General features: G+C 43.1%; 1 protein-coding gene across 11 annotated transcripts in view; it reads left to right on the top strand.

Moving 5' to 3' along the window:
- The window catches only part of KIAA1143 (KIAA1143 ortholog), a 67460-nt gene that overhangs the window by 6675 nt on the left and 33587 nt on the right, over positions 1 to 27198 (top strand). For 6 of the 11 annotated variants that reach the window (XR_008732089.1, XM_014283162.3, XM_055709411.1 and 3 more), the window contains exon 3: positions 3080 to 3162. Coding sequence is in view for 10 of the 11 variants with exons in the window: in XM_014283162.3 (XP_014138637.3) it covers positions 3080 to 3162 (83 nt within the window). In the remaining variant the exon portion in view is untranslated. The other 5 variants (XM_055709415.1, XM_055709413.1, XM_055709414.1 and 2 more) reach the window with 5 other exon arrangements.

Raw genomic sequence — 27198 nt, forward strand, 5'->3', positions numbered from 1 at the left:
TCTGGGAAAATGAGCAAGGATGAAGTTTTTTTACCAGCTGGAAAAGACAATCTTAACAAATTTCTTGAACGGCTACATCAAATTCTTTCAAAAAGCATAGTCTCTCTCTTCTCCCTCTTTCCACAAGTTGCTAAGGTAAGGCTAGGCTTACTGTGTTTCCTCATCTGCTTCATTCTTGTCAAGCACTGCCAACACATCGTAGCTCTCTGAACTTGGCCTAGGCTTCCTGCTGAATGTCCTTGAGCATATAATGCAGTTTTGACAGTGTTTAACCAGGCCAAGAGCTGAAGTCTTTCCCTTTGATACAGAATGATCTGCAAATAGTATTGAGGCCCTGGAAGTCAGAGCTAAGCTTGCTGCCATTTGGTGGAGTTTTTGAGCTTTGCTCTGTTTATGCACTTTTCTTATTAGGCATTTAAATTCGTATTACAATGATACGTATAAGTTTCTCTATCTGGTAGACAAAATGCAGTTATTTTGTGCAGTTCACAATGTGTGTAGCCGGAGAGTTGGGAGTAAAATTGAAATTTCTGACTTCCATTTATATGATTTATTTTGTGGATATGCTTTCATCACATTTTTAGTGGTTTTGTTTTTCAGTTTATCATTCTAAGAAAATGTAGTAATTGCTCTTTTAAAGAGTGTCCAGTGACAATTTTTTTGATGCTTCTCATGCTTGTGCAGTAGCTGGTTGTCCTATTTTCACAGCTATACTGGTACTATGTACAGTCTGTATGCTGCCTGCCTGCCCTGATTTCAGCTAGGGTAATTTTTTTCCTAGCAGCTGGTGCAGTGCTGTGTTTTGGATTTAGGATGAGAATAATGTTGGTAACACACTGATGTTTTTGTTGTTGCTGAGCAGTGCTTATACTAAGTCAAGGACTTTCCAGTTTCTCAGGCCCTGCCAGCGAGAAGGCTGGAGGGGCACAAGAAGCTGGGAGGGGACGCAGCCAGGACAGCCGACCTGAAGTAGCCATAGGGGTACTCGTTACTCTGTGATGTCATGTTCAGTATATAAACTGGGGCGAAAGCTGGCCAGGGGCTGCTGCTCAGGAACTGGCTAGGCATCGGTTGGTGAGTGGCGAGCAAATTCACTGTGCATCACCTGTTTTGTGCATTCAAATTCTATTATTATTATTATCATCATCATTATTTTCTTCCTTTTCTTTCCCATTAAACTGTCTTTATCTCAGCCCGTGGGTTTTCCCACTTGTACTCTTCCAATTCTCTCCCCCATCCCGCTGGGGAGGGGAATGCGCGAGCAGCTGTGTGGGGCTTAATTGCCAGCTGGGGTTAAACCACAGCCCTGGCTCAAGTACATGCACAGCTGGGTCTGTTCACGAGTGAAATTTTTCTTATAGATGCTTTTTTCCCCCCAGAATTTGGCTTATATTGTGCCTCAGATCTTGTTTAAGTTAGAAGAGCTGGATTTTCAAATAAACATTGTAGTTAAGCAACAATTAGGAAGGGGAATTATTTGATATTAAACTTCCAAGTCAAAAAATGGAGGCCCGTCTTCTGAGAAAAATGATACATAGTGCACTTTGGTTGGGTGTGACATGTTTTCAGAAATAATCGCTTTTCCCTCCCAGAATTTGTGGTAGACACTTCCTAAACTGCTGTATCACATGTACAGCATCTAAACACCCAAGCTTTCCGTGCAGAATTCAAAATGGATCCATTGAGAAGTACGCTTTTCATATCTACAATTTATTATTGCTGGTAGTTCCTTGTAACTGTAATGCTTTTCTAATGCACCACTGCTGAAATACTGCCCTGAAACCTGGGACATTTTCTTCCAACGAAACTACCATTTTCTCCATGGTAGCATTGTCTCATAAACCAGTGCAGAAGCGTGCGTTCTACAGAAGTCATTGACGGAATTGGTGCTTAGTTTTTTAAGCTAGGTTTCTTCTTAAAAAGGGTCTCTGAAACTTGAGGAATTCTAAGTGAAGTTTCCTAATGAAGTTGATGTCTTCATTTGCACCACACAACCCTTAAGACATCAGGTTTAATAGTGGTATTGTTTGGAGTATGCACTGAAGAGTATTTCAGCCAGGGCTGTGTATGATAACGATGAAGTGTTAGTCTTCTGCTATAATGTTTGTATATAGAGGAAAGAATTTGTGCTAAAGACAAAAGATATTTATTGGTTATAATTAAATAGCAAATAGTCTTGTCAAACACATACTTAGTGTTAGGAAATTTCTGTTGAATAATGAATTTAATGAAAGTACTTTAGGAAAAATATCTTGCACAGAACCTATGGCTCTTTAACATCCTGTCACATATACATTACAAAAATTGCAAACTGCTGCAGATGAGCCTTTGTGTCTGATTCATGACTTTACGGTTACAGTTTTTTTTCCAGAAATATTGCCCTGATGCTGTTACTTGTGCAGTAGCTTTCCTCCTCTGCCTAATAATCCTATAAGGGTCTTCTCTTGTTTTTAAAATTATTTGCTTTAGTACATACAGAGGAGCAGAATTAGTCAGTTGGAATAGTTTGGTGATTTTACAGATAAAAATAAACCCTAAAACTTTCATTCTATATGATGACAAAAGGCAGGTTTATGACCATGTGATCTTTTTAGCTGTCTCAGCAGGAGAGGGTATATAAGAAGAAAAAGAAAAGCTTTGTCTTGCATATGTGCCATTTTGTTCTTTAAAAGCAGCACCATAATCATGACATAAGTGCATTTGTTGTCATGGACTTTACAAATATGCAGTGGAATTAGAGGATCCTGTGAAGTTGTCTTCTCCATATTGATATATGGATGCAGCTGGATTGTGTGGAAAAAAGCTCTACTGCTTAGTCTCTTCTGGTTAGTGGGAACCCATTTCTAATGGAACTGCAGAACTATCTTCCAGGGCTGGTTGCCGTGGGGCAGATATGTGTGCATGAAGGACATTAATTGATACAGACTTTGTGGCCATAAAAATATATTTTCATGATTGTGGTATTCTATCAGAGGTCTTGCTGGTCTTTGTTCTGGGGAAAAAGAAAAAAAAATAGTGAAGGTCTGTAGAATGTGTGAACACGTGCAGATGAGTTCTGATTTTACTCTCTTTGTTATAGATGGTGAACCAGAACCTGTGGATGGAAAAATTATGTTCAGGAAACCAGCCAAACGTTCATCAGAGAAGTTTTTGGACTTCAATGTAAGTTCAAGTAAGAAGATGAAAGAGGCAAAGAAAACTAAGAGAGAAGCAGCTACTCAGAGTACAGCTAAGCAAATAAAAAATAGCAGTCTTCTCTCATTTGATGATGAGGAAAATGATGATTAGGAGTTGTGATTTTTTTTATATATATTTTAATTACTCTTCTAGGGATCTGAGTAAGATTGAAGGTTTTCCTAGAAAATGAAGCATGATATCTGAGTCTTCTCTTACTTTGTTATAGTCCAACAAGAGAAACATAATATAAAACTAGCAAGAGCTAAGTCTTTGCAGTTTAGATGGAACTGTACAAACAGTATGTCATGTCTTTATTTTAAAAGAGAATTTAACCATGTATGTAAAAGCTATTTGAGGTCACAAATGAGTAGCAAAATATACGTGTACATGTCCATTCTATATAAATTTTCAATCAATACATTTTAAAATGTCCTCCATTACAAAAAATGTATTTCCTCTCTATATACTGGCCTTAGTTGACAGTTGTGTGTTTTTACTTGTTACTGTTGGCTTGACATTCAGGAGAGAGAAACCCGATTGCTGTGAAATACAGTTTGAAGTTTTCTGTCTCATAGCTTAACAGAAGTTTGCACAACTTTTGCATATGTGGTTTGGCAGATGGGCTCTGCAAAGAGCTATTGCAGTAAGCGAGCCTGCAGTTGCTAAAATCACGTAGTCTTAATCCTGTCTTTGGTGAATGCAGTCTAAGAAGCATCAAATTCATTTGAATTGATTGTGCTAGGAAGATATTAAAATTTTGGTTATAGTTGATGCAAAAGTAAGATGTCTAAATCCTTGGAGATTGTGCACTTTGTTTATCACACTGATGGGCTCAGTGTTTGGTGGTGGGTTGGTTTTCTTTAAAGTACATTTGTTCCACTTGGCTACCTATGTGTTCATAATTATTTGGGATCTCAAACAGCTTATTATTAAAAAATGCATTTCATTTTTAAGCGGTGGAAAAGCATTATTTTGGTTTTCTTCAAGTAGGAAATTGTAAACAGAAAATTTAAGTTAAGAAATGTTATAGTTGTGATACAAAGTTTTAAATTTTTTCAGTTGCCTATGTATAGTACACTGGAAGTGACCGTTTTTGTACCATTTATGTAACAGGATGTGCTGGAATTGAAAATAACACTGAGAGCTGGTGGGAGTGGGGAGAACAAGGTGGTGGAAATGGGACTAGTGACTTTTAAATTATTTGGAATTATGGTGTGTTCTTTAACCATACATAAGAAAGACCTGAGACTGCTACAGAATTACAGGGTATGAGGCAATGAAACCAGTTCTTCTGCTGTGTGACAGGACATGCAAAATTATTTGGGCTGTAAAGCTTCATTGAGGAGCAAATTTGAAGTTGCTGTGTGAAACAGCTGGTTTTAGTTTGTTAATCTGGTATTAAGCAATAAATTATGTTTTATTTAAGTTGTCCAAAGATATTTTAATGAAAATTTCAGTACATAAAATGGGATTTTTTTGGTCACCTGATAATGAAGCCGCTTGTGACTGCTACCTGTCTCTTGTCTGTACCAAGTTCCTGCAGCATGGGATCATAGGCAAGTTCGCATACTATTTCACAGTAATTGTGTGAGTGTGTGTTACCCTGATTTTGAAAATGAATAGGTCTGTGGTCCTTTCAGAAAATTTAAACCAGACCTATAAATGGATATTAAAGTCTTGTAGCACTGGTCTGATACTAGAACTGCCAGAGAGGTGCAGTGTGACCACCTGATTATTCCCATGAGGATGTTACATTTGTAAATGCATGATTTGCCTGTATTCTGCATATATAAAAAAGGAAATCAAATGTAGGAAGAAGAAATACAGAATCAAATACTGCCAGGGAGTAATCTTTCCATTTATTTTGTATACTTAAAACTTCTTTCAATTCATTAAAAAAAACTTATATATACACTTGAGAGAGATCTTGCAGCATTATGGTATACTGAAGGAATATTTGGGCATATTTCAACAACTGAGTAAATGCTCTGACCTGCTGAGACTCATCTGAAAGAATGGATTAACAATTGACTGCTTAAACTTTTCTGGTTCTCTTAGTCAGCATAAAAATATACTTGCTTTACATTTTTCTTGCACAGCCCGAAAGCTTCTTCACTTTAGCTGAGGCAGTTTAGGAGACATGGCTATCAAGAGATAAATGCTTGCCAAGGATCAGAGGGATTTGGATTTACCTTAAAATTAGAGAGGGCCTCCCAAATATGCAGCTTATTTGGCACGTTCAAAATAAGATTGAGGTCTTGTCTGAATCTGTTTAGTAGCTGCATTTAAACAAAAAATACTATTTCTAGTGAAAGACTTGGAAGAGTGAAGTCCAGTTAACAGAGGGTTACCTCAGAATACTGGGTGCAGTACTTTTGCTTAATCATGCTCCTTGCCCTACAACTTTATGACAAATGTCTGGAATGCAAATAAATTAGTTGGGTTTATTTGGAATATAATGAGAGGTATGTTGTTCTTCAGGCAGCACAGCAGGGGAAAGAAAGGTGGATACGGAAACCCAGTTTCTTTCCTTTGTTCCGACTGTGATTTGTGGTGTTCTGACCAGGAGGAGACCTTTGTATGCATTGCATTTCACTCCCAGTTCACCTAAGAATAACTAATTGGATATATTTCTTAAGAGGTGTGAGTGATGCACAAAAGCATTTTAGTCAAGTAGTCATTTGAAAATTCAGTGTTCTTAATGTGACACACCAGGAAAATCACACACGCCATCAACTCACCGTGAAACCTGTGACTCAAGAGAACAATTACTTGTTCATTTAGGAAAGAAATGTGAAACTGTCTTAAGCAATCGCCTGCCTGAAGCAGTGAGCCATGGAAAAATAATAACTGCAAGAACTTTATAATAAAGGGGAAGCTAAAGTTAGTACATGGAACATGGGACTAGGACTGGAATGGACAACTCTCCTGGCTTTTTCTTTCTCTCTTCCCTGCCCCCACCCCCAGTTCTTTTCCTCTCCTGTTGTGGGGGCTGTATATATGTGTGTGGGGGGGGTTGTGGAGCTTGCTCAGCTAAGCATGAGAGAAACTCTGTGGAGAAGCAAGGTGAAAGTAACAGAGGCTTTTTACCTACTATGGGAAATCTTGTGCAGTTTTTATGAAAATCTTTGCAATTTCTCAGTTCATTAAGACTCCAAAACATTTATCAATGATGGTGTTAGCACATGTTCTTAGCTGAACAGTAAGCTGAAACAAACCTGGTGAACTGTAGTAGAATTGCAGCAGTGGATGCTTATCGTGGAGGCTTTTTACATTGCAAAGGTGCTTGGTTGTCATCAGGAAAGGTGAGATGTTCTGTCACCTTTCTTTTAGAAGAAATAGGATCTTTCCCTAAATGATAGGAACAAAGGTGAATTGTCAAGATTGCTTCATTATGAGATAGAAATTGCAAAGACAAGGGACAGAATGGGCAAGAAAATGCATGTGTGGGTAGATGCCCCAGGAATTTCCTACCCTTGGTTGTATTTCTAGCCTGTCTGGTAGAGTTATTTTTTTTTCTTAAATAAAAACAAATTTGTTGTATTGCAAATGTTCATTTAATTAGCCTAAACAGGAAGGGATGAGTCAGAATTCTATTCTGATAGTTTTTGTGTCCGGCACTTTCCAGGAAATATCATTTGGAGGATCAAAGGCTGTGTTTTGCAGACACTGAGCACAAGAAGCCTGTATTTAGCTGTTTTAATTACACATTTTTTAAGTTTCATCACAGGACTTTATGTCTTCTTTTACTGTGCTTCAGTATATAATCCTGTTAAAAAGCACAGATTTATAATGAAACGGGAAGTAGCAGTGTCATCGTTTCAGCTGATTGTTTTCCTTGTGCTGTAGTGTATTAACTAAGTAATGCTTCACTTGGCTGTGTAGAGCCAATTGCATTCTCAAGGACGTCAGGCATGCCTGAAGATGAGTCATTACCTTTGGTACAGCACAAAAAGTATGATATGCAGTCTCAGCAAGTGTTTGTCCATTGAAGTTGGTCAATAACCTATAGCACTCTGTCCTGGCAAGATGCCATAAATCAATCCTTTGTGCATTCGGCAGACAGAAAGGCTGGTGTATCAGCTGCCTCTTCAGTATCATCCCTTTATTCCCATTGCTAGAGCAAGGTGTTCATCTGCAAAGAGGTTTTTTGTGTTGTATACCTCCCCTTCCGCCCCACTGCCCTGAGAGTATTCCAGACGCAGCAGTTGCATGGGTAGCTATTAAAACCAGGGGAGAGACACCACAGGGTTTTACGTGAGTGACTGCAGCCTCCTATAGACTTTGTCAAGATTTTGAGAACCTATACAATCTCAGAGTCAGCCCCTGCAAAGTAATTTCCTCCTGGGGAAAATGGATGGGAACGGTCAGGAAAATTACACAAGACAATTTTACAGTGTTTACCCCGCTATCACTTCTTATTTGTTGTTGGAGGTAAAGCAACAGCTGGCAAAAGCAGTTTTTCTTCTATCAGGAGATGTAAAGCGGCTTTGGTGCCATTCCAGTCCATATGGCAAAGGATTCCTTTTCCTAGACTCCCATGGCAGTCCTCAGTGCAATGCCTGATTAGTTAAGGCCATGGGCAAGAGGGAACTACCTTGTAATAGGCAGAAGTTATTAGAGGAAGGTGTTGTCAAGCCTCTGTGGGGTAACGGTGATCACTGCGCACTTCTAGTTTTGATGTCATGAAAGAGTTGTTCCCTTAGGGACAATACAGTAACAACGAACTTTAAAAGGGCAGATTATAAAACTATGAGGAAAATGGTTAACAGCAGGCTGAAGGGCAAAGAGAAATACTTAAAAACCATAGAGATCTGCCTGGAGGCTATTTAAGAACGTTGTATTAGAGGCACAGATGGTTTGTATACCTCTGAGCAAAAACATAGCGTATGAGGAAGAATGAAACTCACAGGGTTACGTGGGAGAAAAGCGTGAGTATAGAAGGGTTGAAAACATCCTTTAAAGATGACGACTGTCTGAATGACAGACTAGGAAATGCTATCAGGAGAGTGGAAAAAGCTGGAAAGTGTCAATGCTAAGGAAAAGACTATAGCAGCTGCTGACTTGGGATCCTCAGGATGAAACACTAAAAGAAGTTGTTCTAATAATGTCCTGAGCACTTTGCCTTTGAAAACTTGGCTACTCCAAATGAGACTTTACCAGAAAAACAAGCATGCTTTTAAATCAGAGTTAGCTAGCACAAGCCAAAATCTCAATAAAGCCAAAGCATCTGCAGATTTAATATGTGACTAGGCCAAATTCAAGAGTAAAGGAGCCCCTTCAAGTGTAGTTTCTTTATATTAGGACATTGATTTCACCTTGTGTTAGATTCGGTGCCAAAAATGATGGTTTCAATCTTTGCCAAAGAAGGTAGAGATAAAAAAAATAAAATCAAACATTCCTAAAACCTCTTAATTTTAGTAAAATCAAAAACACCTACATTTGTTCCAGTACGGCTTTGGACTGAGAGGAAGACTTATCTGAGAAGGGTGTAGTGAGGTTTGCAGAGCTTTTTTACACCAATGTGTAATTGGACAGATGTGGAATTTTGTTGTCATTTACCTGAGAACAGGAACACACTGATTAGAAATAAAAGGGGAAGATCTCAACTATCACAGATCTGATGATGTGTAAGTGTCCTTTTGAAATCAGTGAAAGTTATTTTCTCTTTTAAAACCAAGGAAAGGCAGAGGAAGGTTGGAACAACTATTTTGGCGATAAAAACTTGATGCATACAGCCTCAGTGGGACTAGAGCCCTGGCATCAAGGCTGTTTTATTCTGCCCTGTTAAATTGAAACAAACAATTCAGCTGCCTGAGTCTCTTCTCCTGTGACATGCCAACCATCTTGAGAGAAGAGATTAAGCATTGTTCTGATCAGTGCTGCAGCAGCAGCAGCAGTTCTATAATTGAAGAGCTGTATAAAATCTATGGAGCACTGAGAAAAGCTTAAATCAATTTTATGATTTTCATAAATTATTGCAGGCAGACTATGTTTGTGTAGAAAGCCAGTGACATTTGAGCTGTCTATCCAATGGACAAGAACATTCAGAATAGGGATTTTCAAAGGCATCTGTGGGAATTACGTGTTTGAGTTTGATGGGAGTTAGAAGACTTGTTTCTTTGAGCTACTTAGTATTCCACTATTAAGTTTTAATCCTGCCAAAGTGTTTTAAATACTTGGTAAAACTCAAAATTAGTGGGGGGTCAAATACAGAGCAATTTTAAAGTTTCAGTTAAATGCTTAATGTGCTTATAAACTAGTGGGTGGGTAACTTGTAATTCTATTTCAGGTGAAAAAGTACTTGAAGAGTTAAACATTTTCTTACCATAGTGTATTTTCGGCTTGTTGTTTAGGCCCCATTACTGTGAGGAACCTTGTTGTGTCTCTGCTTGAGGCTGTACCTGCAAATTACTCCAGCTGCTACAGGGAAGGATCTGCCTGTAGAGCAGAAAGAGAAACAATACCTGGTGCCTCATAGCACATTTCAAGATTATATATTAAGACAAATACAATTCCATACATTACAGATATGACTAGAGATTGAACTTGCCTTTCAGACAACTAACCAAGGTGGAGCTGATAAGATACGGTTCCCATTTCATCCTAATTTGGGTGTTATTGGTGATTGAAGGAGCCTTCCACTCACTGGGCATTATGCCCATCAGGATACAGATAGGTTGGAGACTTTTAATCTTGTCAGGATGCCTCTGAGCTACAATATTCGGTGTTTAATTTTCTGTATTTTAAACTGCTCCAACTCTAAAACGAAATCATTGTGTTTCAGATTATTGCAGACTGCATATGCTAAATGTGGTACTAATGGGAAGAACCGTTGCTGAATTCATGTGTACTGGATGGGCAGCTTGGGCTGGGTTATTTTCTGATGTTACTCCGTTGCTCTCAGTGAAATGACGTCAATAGGTACATGAGCTCCTTACTAAACCTGAACAAAGCAGTCCGAGGCAAATAGGTTTAAATTCAAAGAAGTCAAGCATTGAGCACTCCAGGATCTTGCCACTGAATTCCTATAGCCGGCAATATACAAAAATGATGGGAGGGACTGACTCAATGGTCATTATTCTGCAGGAAGGGATCTGTGACTGCTGTGAATTAAAAAGCGAACACAGGCCATGGTGTGGAGGAAAGCTAATGCAGTTTTGGCTCTATAAATGATGTGTCATGGAGAAGAAATGTGAAGTAATCTTACCCTACTTACTGTCTGCTTCAGACCTTAGCTGGAGTAATGTGTCTACTTTTGTGCACTATACTTCAAAAAAGAAAGATGTAGACCAATTGGAAAGTCCAACAGAAAGTAGTGGTATTGATCAGAAGTCTGGAAAACATGACCTGTGAGGACAGATTGAAAGAAGTGGGTTTATACATCTAGAGAAAGGAGATGCAGGCGAGGGAATAAGAATGTGATACCAGTCTTCAGATATGTAAAGCTTGCTGCAAAGAGGAAAGTAATAAATTGTTCTCTGTGTCCACTGGGAATACAAAAAGAACTAATGGATTTAAATTGCAGCAAAGGAGATTTAAGGAACACATTAGGACAGGCTTTCTAGCTGTAACAGTAGTGAAGTACTGAAACAGATTGCCCGGGGAGGTTGTGGGATCTTCATTGCCAGACATTTTTAAGAACAGGTTAGACAAACATCTGTCAGGAATGATTTGGGTATAATTGATCCTGCCTTAGGGCAGAGGGCTGGACTAGGTGACCTCGCAAGATCCCTTCCAGCCCTGTTTTCTGTGGTTCTCTCATTAGGAAGGCTGAGTGATATTCCTAGGACCTTACCATTCCTTTTAAAAGGAAAAACATGCTATAGCAATGCCAAGAGTCAGATTTAAACTGACAATATCTGGGAAAATTTAAAGCTTAAGGTTGATATCCCACCCTTAATTATTAACACTTGAATGCATTTAGTACAGTTGGACTTGTTCACGGGCTAAATACTTGGAGGTTACGCAACTGTGAGTCTTTTATGACCAGACTGTGATCTTTTTAATAGCCTGGGATTCTGTTTCTTCTAATGTGTATTAATCTCACATATTGCAACTTCCATTTTGTCATTTGAGTGAGTAGCTGGCAGTGGTCTTTAGCATCTAACATAGTCCACGTGGGGTCACTCTCGCATGCCATCACACATTTGGCCATGTGCTGTGCTTCCAGTCACGCCAAAGCTCGTTCTTCCACTCCAATTTATCATGATGCTGGTGCTCAGCTTCATTATGTGGCTGCGTTTAAATCACTAATGCCGCTGTTAATGTGCTTTGTACCCTCCTCCTCATTCTCAGACACTGGATATTCCTCCTGCTGCTTTCTGCTCACATGTTCTTTTATTCCTGTTGATAAATTCCATTTTCATCTGTCTTTTGCTGCTTTCCCTTCAATATGTGCTTGTGTTGCAAACTGTGGTTCAGCAGTTTAGCAATTGGATTGCATCCAAATATTACCAAATGCCACATCTTTTAATATCAGGCAGAGCAGCTTGAATTTTCTTCCTTGGAGCACTGTAAGACACGCTGGCATGTTTTCTGTGCAAATGCCCAAAAAAAGTAGTTTTAACAAAAGATGGGGGTGTGTGAAGCAAGCTGAAATGTCTGCATTCCCAGAATTTTATTTTTTCCCTGATTTCAGGTTTTAGTTCATGACCCAGCTGCTGATTTATGTAACTCAGTGGAACTATGCCAGTTTTGAGCAGCCAGGAATTTGGCACTGTCACTTTTGTGACTGGTAGTACCTTGGTGTTCAGCAGCGTGACCCCTTATGTTTTTCTCCCCAAATGCCATGTCTGCCCATTGATGATCACAGTATTGCCAAGGCCTCAGGTTCTAAAAAAAATGATGTGCAACCGTTAAGTAGGGATATAATAGATATACATTCGCAGACGTGTGTGTATATATATATATGTATGTATGTATGTATTATATATTCAATTTTAGTTTGAATTTGGCCCTTCAGCAGTTACGGCTTTTTGAGCTTTTCTCTACAGCTACATGGAGAATGGAAACTAAAGTAAAAAATAAAGACAAAAACAGAATAAAGCTGGGCTTTTCACATAATTGCATAATGCTTCCAGAAGCTGAGACTTGAAAAAAATTCAACATATACCATGAAATCTGGAAACATTATGGCTGGATATTTGGCCATTAAATTGTTTTACAGCATTTAGCAGAGGGAAGGATGCTATCAGTTGTTTTTCAAAATGGTGAACGGCTCATCAGGATTCTGCAAGACACCTTTTGTTCTACGTATCCGCTATTTCCTTGTAACAGGCTGACCATATTCACAGAAGCTGTGGGTACTGCATGTGGTTTGCCATAGAGGACTTCCCTTGATCACTGTGGGCTTTGGATCAGTCGAGTAGCTTTTGCCATGTTTGCTCATCTATTTCACTCAAGATTTGTCCTTCACATGTTTTGGAGAGAGAGAGAGAGAGAGACAAACAACGCGGATGCTCTGGTGCGGCCAGATCACAGCTACCTTCCTTGTCTTTGCTGCGCGTTCTTTGTGTGTATTTCCCAGCTTCTGCTGTGGTTGTGTATGTGGCGGATAAAGTGCGTCTCCAGGTCAGTGCTCCAGACGCGCTGTGCACCTGTGTGACCCCTGAGTTTCAACTTAAGATACATTGGCTCAGCACAGGTTTTTGTCTGAGGGCAGTTTTCCCCCATGTCACCTGTTTCTACTTTGTGCTTTGCCTTGCTCAGAACACTCGACTTCCCTCCCCCGTGGGTAGTCTGTGGCAAGGGATCACATGACCTTGAAATGCAATTTCATTTTGCCTACTGGTTAATGCTGAGATTTAGAGGAAGGTAAACCTTGTTATCCAGACACTGCAATGGGGATAATTTTCTGCTCTTGTCACGTTTCCTGCATAAGGCTGCTTCTTAATGTCTTGTTTTCCCATATTGGCAGTTCGCCATATACCATAGCATGAGGAGAATAAACCTTTTTCCTACCATTTTTGTGTCTAACTTGCCTATTTACATATGGTGGTCATTTTTTTGGATTGCTAGTCCGCCAGTGCATTTTCCTTGTACCTCTTGGGCCATTTGCCATTGAGTACTTCTTACCTCCTAGAACCCCGGCACTGAGGCTAACATGTCACCCAGCAAATCCTCCCTGCAGGGAAGGAAGGGGCCTGTTCACTGCACCTCCCGAGCAGAACCAGCGTGAGCATTTGCCATGTGAGACTGTTTCTCACATTCAGTGAGGTAAGGTGTTTGCATCTTATCGCATCTCTGCCAGCCTCCTGTGTTGCCCTCTTTTGCCCTCAGCTTTGGGTTGTCACAGGCAGAAGCCAAAAGTGCCTGTGAATGGCACTCCACCATTCCTGCAGCTCCTCTGCACCTCTGAGGAGTTCAGAGAGTCCATGGTGGCAGCAACAGCAGCTGGATTTGGGTTTTGAGTGAGTTAAGAGGCTTTTATGTGTGATGCTAACTTTCTTACGGCACCTTTCACTACCTCAGAGCCTGTGTGGGATCTAATAAGCAAGTGCTTTTATCTCAGGTGTTGGCTTTTGTGTAGTCATTTGGTATCACATGCACAAATATATACCCATGGATCTCATTGAGCTGTGTGGTTTAGAAAGCCAGTTCCTGGGTGATGGGTTTGAAGGGACAACACTGCTGTATTACGAGTTTATACAGCACCTACCCCAGAGGAGCCCTAATCTGTGCTACAGACTCTGGGGTGCTACTTTAGTACAAAAAATAATAGTAATTTGTAAATGAATCGGGGAGATTTAAAAATCAATTTTCTTCAGTAAACACCAATTATTGAAATGGTTGGTTATCGCTGAGGACTGGGCGTGTAAAATGCTTAAAGATACAGAATTGGTTTCTATAAACATTTAATTCTTTTATCAATAATTTTTATAAGCAGGCTTCTTTCTACACTCTCCCTTTTGCAAAAACTCTCCCCTCTGTTATATACTGAGCTTATTTGCCTCCTGGATAGCTGCAGATTTGTTGGTATACAAATTAATTTTGTTATTGACTAGAATGAACATTTGGAGAATAAGAATGCCATTGCTATTCATACCTAAAGGTAATCAATACAGGAACAGAGGAATAAATGTTTTCTAACTGAGTAAGCATCCTCTCTAGCCTTATTTCCTTCTCCTGAAACCCACAGGACTGTAGCCTAGCTGCCGTACATGTGAACAGAGCGGTGAGAGGCAACAGCATTTAGATCTTGTAACCAAAGAAGGATCACGAGAGAAACTTCTCTCCTGGTCTTGGCTCTTGCCATGCTGCAGCTCAGCAGTCACTCACTCTGCCAACCCATACCTACTCTTTGACTTGCAGTGGCAATAATTATTTGTCCATCATCAATTTATTACCTGAGAAACAGTGAAGAAATCAATCCTTACGTGAAGCAGTTTGTCATCTGCTTGGGCACGGCAGACAGCAGTCTGTGCCTGCAGTGTTTGAGTGAGAAGATGCGAGGGGATATTACAACAGTGTGACTTGCGTCCACCTGGGATCTGGCTGTGAAATTAGTATTATTAGCTAATTTAAATTAGAAATTAGTGTTCTTAGAAATACTAAATTAGAAATTAGTATTATTATTCGTCAAAAGCGAAGGAAAGGGGAAAGAATAGCAAAAAGTGGCGGGGTTTGCTCTGTTCTTGGCCTGTTCTGCTGGCCAGTACCAGCTACTCCAGACCGACTGCTGGTGCCGTTTGTGGTGGTTCCAGGAGATTTGCGCTCGCGTGTAGCCAGGTTCTGCCTTAATGTACGCCTGAAATCAGTCAGGGGCTAACAGAACGGCAGAGCTAAATTTTGCAGAGCTTCAACCAGCTGGGCCTTTGACAGGGTTTGCCGGGGAAGCGCCGAGTGCGAGGGCGGCGCTGCCGGTGCCCGTCCGCCTCAGGCCGCGCCCCGCCGTGCCGAAGCGATCAGGGGGCTCGCTGGGGCCTCGTCCCCTCGGCTCTGTCGGCGGAGCGGGCCCCGCGCTTGCCGGCTGCTCCAGCCAGCCCGCTTCCACCCACCGAGGCGCTCTCCCGGCCCAGGTCGCTGCCGGGGCGCCGCGGGCCGTGCGGCTGCAGCGCGGCGGCGGGCCGGCAGGTGGCGGCCGCGCCTCAGGCAGCGGCGCGGCGCGGGGCGGGGCGGGGCGGGCGGCGCGGCGGGCCCTGCCCGCGGTCCCGGGGGCCAGCGCCGGCCCTGCCGTTGCGCACGGGCCCCGCCGCCTGGCGCTGCAGGAGCGCGGCTGGGCGCGGAGCGGAGCGGAGCCTGCGCCCGCGCCCCGCCGCCCTCCCCGCCCGCCCTTTCATCGGGGCAGGGGGCCCGGCCGGGCGGCAGCGCCGTTTGCCTTGGGGCTGTCAGCAGGAGAGCTGGGTGGGCAGAGATGGGGTTTGGGTTGGTTAGGCTTTGTTACTATTACTGTTTTCCTTATTCCCCCCCCGCCTTCCCTTTTTTCCTCTTTCCCTTCTCCCTCTCCTGCGTACCTAGCGTAGCACCTGCTGCTGGGGTTTAGATTTCTTGTGGGGTGAGCGAGGGACAGAGTAGTGCGAGGGCCAGGCGCGGAGCCGGCCGGCGGTGCGAGCTGTGCTTGCTGGGCAGCCGGCGGGGGGGCGGCCCCGCGGGCACCTGCCGCTTCCCGGTGGCCGCCGGACCCTCCCGCTGGCCGCGGGTCCCCCTCTGTGCCCCCCGCAGCCGTGTTGGCCCCTGCCGTGCGCTGTGCCACCGTGGGCCGGCTGGACTGCGGGCCCGGGGGCCCTGCGGAGTGTCGGGGCCTCGCAGGGAGGGTGAGGATGGGGATGGGGGCAGGGATGAGGCACACCGGGGCTTGCGTGCTGCTCTGGCCGTGAGCCACCACAACCCAGGGCTAGAGGCCTAGCGGGTGGGCAATTGGCTGGGAACGGGTGGGAGACTGACTGCAAGGTGTATGGGGGACTGCTTGCGGGGCACCCCAAAAAACCACCAAAAATAGGGCTTAGCAAGACAGCCTTAAAATTAAATGAAGAGAAAACATAGTGGGAAAGATTCCCCTTTACGCTGTGGGGTAGTGGTTATGGGCTGTGCCTTGCAATCACTGTACACAGAGGTGGAAGTTCAGTTATGTGCGAAGTCTCGGCTGGGTTCAGTGGCAGCCTCCGTAACAGCCCCCCGGGGTGCGGGGGAGGCAGAGCCCAATTCCGTGTGCGGCTGTTGAAACTTCAGCGTCATCAGTGTCTGAATCTTGCGATTTCTCTGCGATGTGGTTGGCTCTATTTGCAGCGCCTGACCTGCCATCTATTCACATTATTTATCACTTATCCCCCAGCGCAGAAGTGCCCAGAACTTTATTAAGCAAAACAAACTAGGAGTTTAATATTTAAGCTGAAGTGCAATCTGTAATGCAAAAGGAGAGGCCCTAGTAAGGTGCAATTTCTAATATGTCATATGGTGCAGAAGAGTTCAGTTCAATTAACTAATATTTGTGGAACTGCAGAGTAAATTGTCCAACTACTGGGTGTTTGATACAGGGCTATTTAATCATTAGACCTTGTATACTTACACTAAACCTGTATGCATAGGCAATGTCTTAGAAAGGCACTGTGTGCTGGACACATAAAAGTCATTCTGGAGGTGAGTTAGGTTTTCTGATATCTCTGAATCTGACCTGCTACAGGAATAGGATCCACGCACACATCAGATGATGGAACTTGCACAAGATGATATGGAACAGGAGCTCATTTAAATGTATCTGCCATTTGGTGGCTGCCTGACTACTCACAGCTGCTCCCGAGTGCCAGTCTCCTTTTTGAAATGAGGATGGTAAGACAGCTGGCCTTTTAAAAACATGATGAAACCCGCTGATGAGCATGCATTTTCACATCCCATTTTCTCTTTGTTTTGTAATTGCATTTTTAAATAGAAGTGGGCAACAACGGCGATTTTGAGCTAAACCCTTGGGGTTGTGGACTTAGGTGGGAAGCTGGTCCTGTGTCCACAAGGTCCACCTTTCTTTCTTAAAATACCAGTTCCGTAACCCTGAATGGTTTTTGGAGATCTCTGTAGACTTAACTGTATAAAACCAGGGGGTGAACAAGCCATTTTGTTTCTCTAGCAAATACACACATCTCTATTATTAAACATGAACATCTGAAGTCAAGCATCAAAATTCTTATTTGGCATCTGAATATCTATTCTCTGTACTCTCACCTTTTTTTAGGTTGTAGCTTTTTAGCTTTCTTAGGCAGAGACCAGTCCTTTCTCCATGACAACTTCCAACTTCTCAGCAGGGTACAACAGTGCAGGGTGTGAGGAAGGTAAAGCAGACCATCTCACCTGCACTGGGGTTCATTTGCTGCAGCAGAGCAATTTCTTTAAGCACCATCTCTCTTGAGGTTTTTTTGAGGCATTGAAGCACAGATTCCCCAGCCCCATAGTTGGCTGCTATGGTCCTGCTGATGTGGTTCTGCAAAGACAACAGTGAGACACATACCAAAGAGCGGGGAGGAGGGGGGGAGAAACATGATCTTGTCCTTAAACACCTTTATTCCATCCCACCTTCAATTCCCTGCACTGGGAAGTGTCATTTCTGTACAGGGTGGCTGGGAGGGAGGGAGGGAGACAGCAGTAAGCCGGACACCAAAGCAGCAGAGCCATCACTGCTCATTATTACTCAAGAAGAATAGATCCAGTGGGAAGAGCTATGCTGTTGCCACTGAAGCTGTGCAGGCCAGAGATGATGCCATGGCCGCGGCACTGGGATCTCGCTTAAAGCTCTCCTCTCTCTGCCATCCTGGGGGACTGCTCACCTTGCTGGCAACCTCCAGTTGGACGTCTCTATAGCCCCGGTGACGACAGGGGACTCCTAAGTGCAAATTATTACAAATACATGGGTATAAATACATATTAAGAATTACAGAAAGTAATGCTACTGACAATTAAATTGGCAACCCCATCTGCGGTGCAGCTGACCAGGGTTAGTTTCACTTCATTTCGGCAGCTGTGTCCACACTGTCTTGTGGTGAAACTTAAGTTCCCCTTTGCCGGTCAGGCAGGCAGCGAGCCTGTGAGTGTAACTCTTTGAAGCCAGGCCTCTTTACGTGGCTAAGCACATCCAACATGCTCCGGTGCCACCAGACACACATGGGGAGTCCGGCCACGAGCTATCTGTGGGGGCAGCGGAGCTCACTGTAACTGAAGCCACTCCAGAAGCTGCTCGTTCAGAGAGGTCCAGATGAAACCAGAGAGGCTGTTTACTCCATGCAAAATAGAGGTTTAAAAGCTCAGGCTCTGTTGGTCATATCACGGATATTGCTCTATTTCAGGAAGTCTGAACGTGGGGCGGTTGTCCCCCCCTCCCAGTGGGGGATCACAAACAGGTGCCAGGGTTTTATGGCCATCCGGGCCTTCTCAGGTTGCTAAATGGGTGGGGGAATCCCTTCCAGATCCTGCCCAGCTGAGAAGGGGATTCCAGGGGGTTCCTGCTGTGGAAAGGGCTGACAACCCAGCTCTGCTCTAATTATAGCATCAGAAGGAGGCAACGTTAGAGGTGCAGGTGATGGAGGGTACGCACTGCCCCCTTCCTTTCTCAAGGAAGTACCCTCTGTTCTTTGCACCCTGTTGTAGCAGCTCAGGAGCACTGAGAGCTTAAGAGCTCCTGGTGCCCGAACTAAAAAATGAAACAAAGAGTTAGAAAAGGTTGATTCAGTTTCTTGCACGACAATCTCCACCCTTCAGACTGCAGGATAAGTGTTTGCAGAATGAGACCCTTCAGTGAAACACACGCTTTGAATTTGAAGCCCAAACTTCTCCCACCATATGCAAAGACTTTGTCATCACACTGGTCCTTGTCATCGCATCTGCTTGATCAAAGCGTTCCTGGACAGAAAATGGGGGTTGCAATTGCCAAGCAGAAAAATAGTAGTAGCTGTGTGCCTTATCCAAGCCTGTCGTTGCTCTTATGGCCGCACTCACAATAGGTGCCACCTTTGCCTGCAGAGCCAGTATTTAACACCTTTGTTTATGAAAGCTCCAGATAACCTCCTCTGCAGGAGGTGCTACAGAAAAGCAAGAGTCTCTCCTAGCTTATTCAAACAGAGCCCCAGGGTTTCTGAGGAAGGTACAGGCAGCCCTGTCCAGGAATTAATAGTCCCACTATCCCTTGCCTATTTGTCAAAACTTAATTTTGTTTAATGGGGTTTTTAAATCTGCGCAGTCTTTTCCACATCCTTTCTCCTCCACCCTGTCGTAGTTCATTCCTGGACTATAAGCATTTGCACTGACCAAATGTATCGGTGGATTTTAAAAAAATGGAACAGGTACTTTACATGTAATTAATTTAGTGATTTGCTCAGCTGCTGATTCACGTGCATAACCTCAATTAACATTAATGGGAGTTATGTAGGCATGTCAAGGGCAGAATAGACCCCTAATAATCTAACATGGAATGTTATTACATTACTGCTGTAATTATATCCTGCGCACACATCATTTCTACTTTGCTTCATGAACTGCTCTTCAAATGCAGTGGCTACTCATCTGTTATGCTGTATGCGTTAATGCTGAGGTTACGCTAAGCATTATCCTTCCTTCTTCATTGTTCTGCTGCCCGTCCACAAAAGATACACGTAGCTAAACAAGTAACCAGCCAGTTGGCATTTCACACAGCTACAAGTTTTGATTTTTGAAGGTGATATTGGAAGCCAGAAACAATCAAAAAACAACAGACCTCAGCAGAACAGCATGTCATCTCTCCTTCAGCATTTTATTTTTATTTATTTTTAATTGGAATCTGAGCAAGCGCTGCTGAGACACCTTTAGCCTCATGGTCAAAGAAAGTTGAGCGTACACAAATTGTGCTTCTCAAGGAGGTGTTGAAACAATTCTGCTGTTCCAGAGGTTTTTTTGGTCTTTGTTAAACACTTCCTCTTTCAGGGGGGTGGGGGGGTGGGGGGTGGGTAGAAAGGGGAGGGGAGTGGTCCTACCCTGGTGCACTAAGTGGATGTTACTGGAAAGAAACAGAGGAAAATGAACCTTACCTAACCGGTGTAAATAGCAATTTTCAGATGATAAAGCTTAACACAGCTGACTCAGTCTGTTCTGTCTCATTCTGTCCAGTGAAGCTGCTGTATCTGGACAATTGCTTTCCAATTTCAGCTGTGGGGCATATTGTGTCTCTGTGTTTGTACCACCACTCTCTGAACTGTCACATACATTTCAGTATTTTTGTCTTGAGGCTCTCTCCTGCACTTCTGCAGAAGATAAGGCCTAATACATCACTGAGTATGTGGGCTACTGTTCAAACCAGCGTATTTGTAGCGGCATAGTATATCCCTGCAAGTAATTGTCAGCTCCCTGTGGCCATCCTGCCGTAACAATCTTGCCTAGTACCTTGGATGTTATACTACTGTGGATTCAGAGGTACACACAGTACACCTGCACCTTTGCAGGATCACACAGCTAAGCCAAGCAGTTCAGGTTAGCTTGACAATTAAGGGATAGTGAAAAGCAGCGAGTCCTTAATGCTGACTGACAACATGGCACTGCTCGATGAAAAGGGAAAAGAAGCACTTGCAAAAACTCAACGTTGTGAAAGAGCCAAAGCCCCTGAATTAACACACTTTTTATGCGATCGCCATCAGGCAGGCAGCGTGTTCTGGGCTGAAGGTACTGGCTGATGCCAACATCCACCAATCTCTTATTGAGGAATCCTGTTTTACTACTTCTGTTTCTGTAGGCCCTAATGTTTGTTAAAGTGTTTGCTAAAACAGAGCTCTGTTTCCAAGGTAACAGCTACCTAACTTTATTACTAAAACTGCACTAATTCAAACAGGGATCTGAACAAACAGATTCATGTTAATTTCAAGCCCCATTAAAAACACAAGGAAAAAAAATCGATGTTTGCCAAATGGAAAAAGAAAAGAAATCAATAAAGAAATTTTATTTTCAGCCTTTTAAGTGGGGTTTTGTAAACAACGGAGGGTAAAAAAGTAAAACTACATGAGAGCAGTACACAGCATCCTTGTAAGATGTACTGTAAACAGAAGAACAAAAAGATTCGATGATAACGTAGGAATAATTATTAGGGCTGTAAAACCTTGAGAAACAGAGGCACAGAAGTGGAATGACCTGTCTCAGGCCATGTACTGTCAGGTCTCCTAACATCTTGCCTGATGCCCCTGGGTTGTGACTCAAAAGCGATGAGCAAAAGCCTCAGAGAAGAGCAAAGGTGTGATTGTGTCACGTCCTACATTACTCTGAGTAGTGTGGGCGACAGCAGCTGTGCCTGTGTTACTGCTGGGGCTCAAACATTTGCTAGCAACCAACATACAAACATTCCAGGGATCCTGGTTGTGTGGTTTGATTCCTAATATGTGCCAAAGCCCCGCTGCCCCCGTTTTCCCTGCCGTCGTTACTCTTGCCAGCAGAGAGGCAGGTAGGCTGGCACGTGCTAGGGGCACAGATGCAGTCTGGGCACAGCCGGGTGGCATGCTGGCACGGTGACAGCTGGGGCTATCAGGTGGCATGTGCTGCTCAAAGGGGTCTTGGGGACGGGGTATCCCTTGTGGTTGAGACACCGGCTGAGCACTTGGGAGGGCTGCATCCATCTCCTCCTTGCTCAGCCTCCATGCTACCCCCCTATCTTGATTTCCTGATGCCATTTAAAGCGTAAACACATATTTATGGGCAGCTCATCAGAAAGCAGCCAGGCTCAGAGGACACCGAGTGAGCCATTTTGAAATCAGGCTTTTGCATGGTAACTCAGCCACTTCACGTGACATTTATCTGATCCCAGCAGCCCTGGTTCCTTTCCAACGAAGGCTGCCTTGGCAGGTTCATGAGTTTTGAAGCTGTTGTTAGAAAAAGGTTTCTGCAATGAGTAACAATGACTTTTCCCCTTCACTGGGCCATATCTTTTCCAATTTCCCACTGTTAATAAATATTCTCATTTCCAAAATCTGGATGGAGGAGAAAGGTAGGTATAAAGAGATATTTTTTCTAAATTCTCCACAGGAGTGTATCCCCTAGACAAAATACTGTTTGGTTGTTTAAAAGAGTGAAAATAAGTGACCCTAGCCTTGAAGTGCCTGAAGTGCAGGTAGTGGGAATTCCTGATAGAAATCTGTTCTTCAAGGTCCAAGTTATTTCATTATTTTCAAGAACAGGATGTCTCATTCCTTTCTCTAAAACATTTACTACTGATTACTGTCCCTCTCCTCAAGACGTGAAATTTTAGATAGATGTGTGACAGCAGATTTTATCTTCCCAACTAGAAAACAGTACGGGTAATGTCACATACTTGCCCCTTGGCAAAGCTCTACCGTGTGAATAACACATCACCTAACTGTATAGGGCTCTCAAAAAAAAGAAGGTAGGGCACAGAGTATGTAGCCAGTGCTTATACACCAAGCATCTACGTTTTAGTCTTTACCTTCTTGGTACCTGTAAAGAAAAAATCTGAGAGTGAGAAGATGAAAGGCAAAATCTGATAAGGCCTATCTGGTAAAGAAACAGTGTAAATGGGAGAAAACCAATCTACGGCACAATGCAGTAGTTATTTGTAGTTCTCTTCCTAAGGATAACTAATGATTGGAATGCCTTTCAGAACACAGTAAAAGACATTTGAAAGACGGGACTGATGACAACAGAAGCCTCTGGCAGCATTTGAGATGATTTTTGTCAGGACAGCTGGTTTCTCCTCTCATTAGTCTTTTGGAGACGCACCCTCTATTCAAACAGCACATGATACCCCTTTTCCTCCCCTCCTCTCCCCCTTCTCTAGCCACCTCGCTAGTATGACATTGTTTGCCCCATATTATAAATGGTATTTACGTTAAATCTTCTTTGATTCAGTTACTTCACCTTGGCATCCCATCAGCTGGCAAACACAAGTAATGAAGTGAAGGGAACATAGTTAAGTTGATATCTTAAATGCACACAAATCCCACATGCTGTGGCAACAACAAAATGAATAACAAACACACTGCATGCAAATCCTCTTAAATTCCTTTTTTTCAATTCCAGCCTTGCATACAACAGGAGGAACATCTTAAAAAATAATCCTGTAATATTCCTGAACTAACAGCTTTGGCATGAGGCACAGGATGGTCTTACGCTTCTCTGCATATCTCAGACAATCACAGCTGCTGCTAGTAAATTAATGGCTGCAAGGGGGTTGGGAGAGGGAGAAGGAGGAGAAAAAAGGGAAATGGAAAGCCTCGTAGGTGGCCTTGTCTCTGCCAAAACTAAATATTTTCATTGGAGCTTTTTGCATTCAACAATTGGCAGCTTTATCCAGAGGCCTTAGACAGAAAAATTCTTACTGTTTTAAGAGTGACTGCTAATGGGATGCAGCACTATCTGCTAATGTATATGAATTAATATCTAGTTAATAATAGAATTGTTTTCTCCTAAAGTGTCTTTCTTCTTTCTTTTCTTGTAAGTTCTTGTCTGTTGGGTCTGCCCACTTCCCTTTGCCCTAGAAATTAAACCTTGGTACTTTCTTTATGCAAGATTTATGCTAGAAACGTTGGCTGGTATTTCATTGTCAGTCAGGGTGTGATTCTGCTGTGACATTTCCAGCTATATTTTTATGGCAGCTGCAGTTAAACCAACATCAAGCATAAAAACAAACATTTTTTCTTCCCTTCCAGAGTTCATTTACATCAGTGAACCAGACTAAAAGGTGCACTACCCAAAACACTTTTGGTTGGCATTACTTACATCTGCCCTAGAGGGCTTTGCTGGGATGGATATAGCTAGGCTGCCAGTAGCTCAGATGTGTGTGTGTGTGTGTCTGTACATGTGTGCACAGAGGGCAGCTGAAGTGCAGAGTGAATCGTGAAAGTAAAAAGAGTTCTAATATGCAGCCTGTTATTCTGGTGTTTGGATGAAAAATGCCAAGTGCTGAAGTCTGGAGGAAAATTAGCAGGGCATCCTGACGTGTTCAAGACCAGCTGACTCACGCTGTCAGTTGGATTCAGTGGAGGTGGCTGAAGAGGTTGCTGACTTCTGCCTGCCTGCTTCACCTCAGCCAGAGCTTATTGCACATTGTATTGTAGCAGGCCATGATAGAAGAACTGACCTGGTTGGTCTTCTGCTGCCCCAGGTAACAACCTACCATATTAATTTGATTCAGAGAAATTGTTCCAGACAAATGCTTTGTTTGTGACAGTCCTGTAAAAGGTCTGATTTTCGCTGTCAAAGCTTCTAGCTTGCTCTGGACTTTTCCATTTGGATTGGAAGGATGAATAGAGCATGCAGGAAGAGTACTATTAAGCTAGAAAGTGATTTGTTAGCCACAGTCAGTATTTTAATCAGCAACAACAGTTATCCTTGTGGCTGAAGCCCTTAGTGCTAATAATCAATGGCCAATGGCTTATTTCTTCACCTACCTCCCACCTTAATGAAAGCAAAGCTCACAAAATCAGTGATGAAGGGACATAGGAGGAAAGGAGAAAAAAACCAAAAGGAGATGCCAGGCAGGTCTTGTGGTCTTGAGGGATCCCAGTGAGGCAGAGGGAGAACAGTAGCGATGGAGGCATGCAGAGCCCCAGGATACAGGAGACTAGAAAGATCCTGAGTAGGAGGGAATGGGAATGTGTAATCCAGTGAGGTCCCATAATTATGAATCCCTAATCTCAGTGTGTAGAGTATGGTGGGAGTCCCTCATTTACTCACTTAAAGGTACTTTTCCCTCTTCTCAGAAGAGGCTCAGAGGTGATGCCAGCAATTCAGGACCGTCCAGCTGCAATGCCTTTTCCACTGGAAACTTTTCCTAGTTTCCTGGGAATGTCCTCTGTCCCCCTTTTCCCTCTCTGGCACACAGCCTTTGCATTGTTAAATATTGGTGCATTCTCATTCTGCAAGGTTCTCTGCCACTTGAATTTCTTTGGCCTTACACATTGTTTTCTCTTCAGTGCTTGCTTTCAACCTCTCTGGACCCAGGGGGAGAGAGGAATGGGGGAGACTGATGTAAATTAACCATCTACTGTAAATCAGTATAATTCCACTGACTACAATGAAGCTGCACTGAATTACAGTAGCTGAGAACCTGCTTTGTTGTGTCTCCTTCTTCTGTGTGTTTTATATTGCCTGTGTGGGAAAAAAAAAAAACCACAAAAAAACCCCAACAGAAAAACACTCCACCAAAACTCCAGTTCTCTCTGTGTTGCTCTCCTAAAAGATGCAGCTGTATGCTAATAGTCTACTTTTCTAGCAGGAAATAGAAAGGGCTATAGCATGCTTTGATAAACCAGGAAGCAGGCTCTGATGCTAGTGTGCAAGGAGAGAAACATATGGAGTTTTTTTCCCCCGCTTCTCTCCCTTGCATCAATTTCACACTCCTTTAGTTCTCTTGACCTCCATGGAGTCCCTCCTAATTTACAGCGCCATAAACAAAATCAGAACGATGCCCTCTGAAATGTGCAGAATTGTTTTCGGCTTGCACTGAAGAACACGGCGTATTCCAGGGACTTGCAAAGGCGTCGCTCTACTTGGTGAGTTTCTTGCATTATGCACCTCCCATGCTTCTGCTGCTCTTACTGGCATGTTTTATTTGGATTCATAAGAAAGATGCATACAGCGATGCAATCACATGGCCTGCTGCTTTGGAAGAATCTGAGGGACTTGTTTTCTGCAATATTTTCTTTTAAACGAACAGTTGGAAGTTGCATGGTCATGGCTGGAGCAACAGTCAAGCTCTTGACTGTGCCAATACCCTGAGGGTGGGTTTAGAGTTGCCGTTCTGCTGATTAATTTCATGCCATGGGTGGACTGGAAGCACTTTATTTTGCCCTGCGCCTCCCTATGCCTCAGTGCACGTCCAAGGTGTGCCATTAATCAGTCCGACTGTATGGGCAGTTCCATCTTATTGCTTAATTAAGACTCGTCAGTAATTTATTTGAGATTAATACCTATTTATATGGAGCTGAAGTTTCATCTGTTTGGGGGATGAGTTATTGAACTGCATTATGTGAAGTAAATCAATAAAATATTACTGGAAATGAGAATGACTCTCTTTCCCTTGCACTTCAGTCCTTTCACTAAGCTCACAGACAAAACTTACTTAAGGGAGGTGTTTACGTTTGCACTCGGCTTCCCATTTTCCAGCTAGACATGATGTCTGGTAATATCTCTGATCACCTTGGTCTCATTACCTGAATCGTAAAGTTCAGACGTGAGGGAGTGCTGCTAGGAATAAGAGGTGCTTTTAATCAGTCACAGGGTAGTGGCCCTGTTGCGATATGACCCAGAGCCCAGTCTCTCCAGGGGTTACTGCAAAACCAACACCCTCAAAGTGGTCTCACATTTCTATTAAAGGAGTGCTTTGTATCACCGTATATAGATGTTATTCATGAGGAACAACAGAGAGGTCATACAACTTGTTTACCAAATGCAAATAGCTTCCCCTTGATATCATGTCTTAATACTATTCCAGTGCTGAGGAAGACTTTTTCTGGCCACATAGCCTGCTTGTGGTGACTTCCCTGGAATGGAGATGTCTGAGCAAGACACTTCTCTCACCAGAGGCACCTTGCCAGGAAAGCACCAGGTAGTCTTGAAAAACAGAGCTAGCCTTTCCGCCTCTTCTTGCATGTCATGTCTTCCTCTCCTACTAAGCTTCACCTTCTGGGATGGATCTGACATATGGCCTCTCTCTAAAAAGACATACCGTTTTACCTTGGTGGATGGCTCATTACTTTCCACTCCCCGTTTTCCTGGTCTTCACCCAGCTTCACCCAAGTGAGAAGTGCAGAGGCTTTGCCCATTTCTCCATGTCTGTGAAAAAATGTTTACTTCTAATACCATTTGGTTAACAACCTGCCACAGAAGGTTTCCAAGAAACTGGAACCTTATTTTCTCTGTAGTAACTGTTCCTATCTGCAACAATCTTTTCTAACATGTGACCAGAGTCAGGTTGCAGAGACGCGGAAGGGTCTGGCATTCACTGACTCAAGTGGCTGCTGTAGCAAGTGCTAGGAGAGGGGGAAACACTAACGTTGAGTGAGGGATGGACTTCAGTTCAGAGGTGTTCGCTGAGATGGCAGAGTTCATCTCTAGCCTGGAGCTTCTGTT

This window comes from Falco cherrug, chromosome 4, assembly GCF_023634085.1.
Source record: "Falco cherrug isolate bFalChe1 chromosome 4, bFalChe1.pri, whole genome shotgun sequence".
Lineage (NCBI taxonomy): Eukaryota > Metazoa > Chordata > Aves > Falconiformes > Falconidae > Falco > Falco cherrug.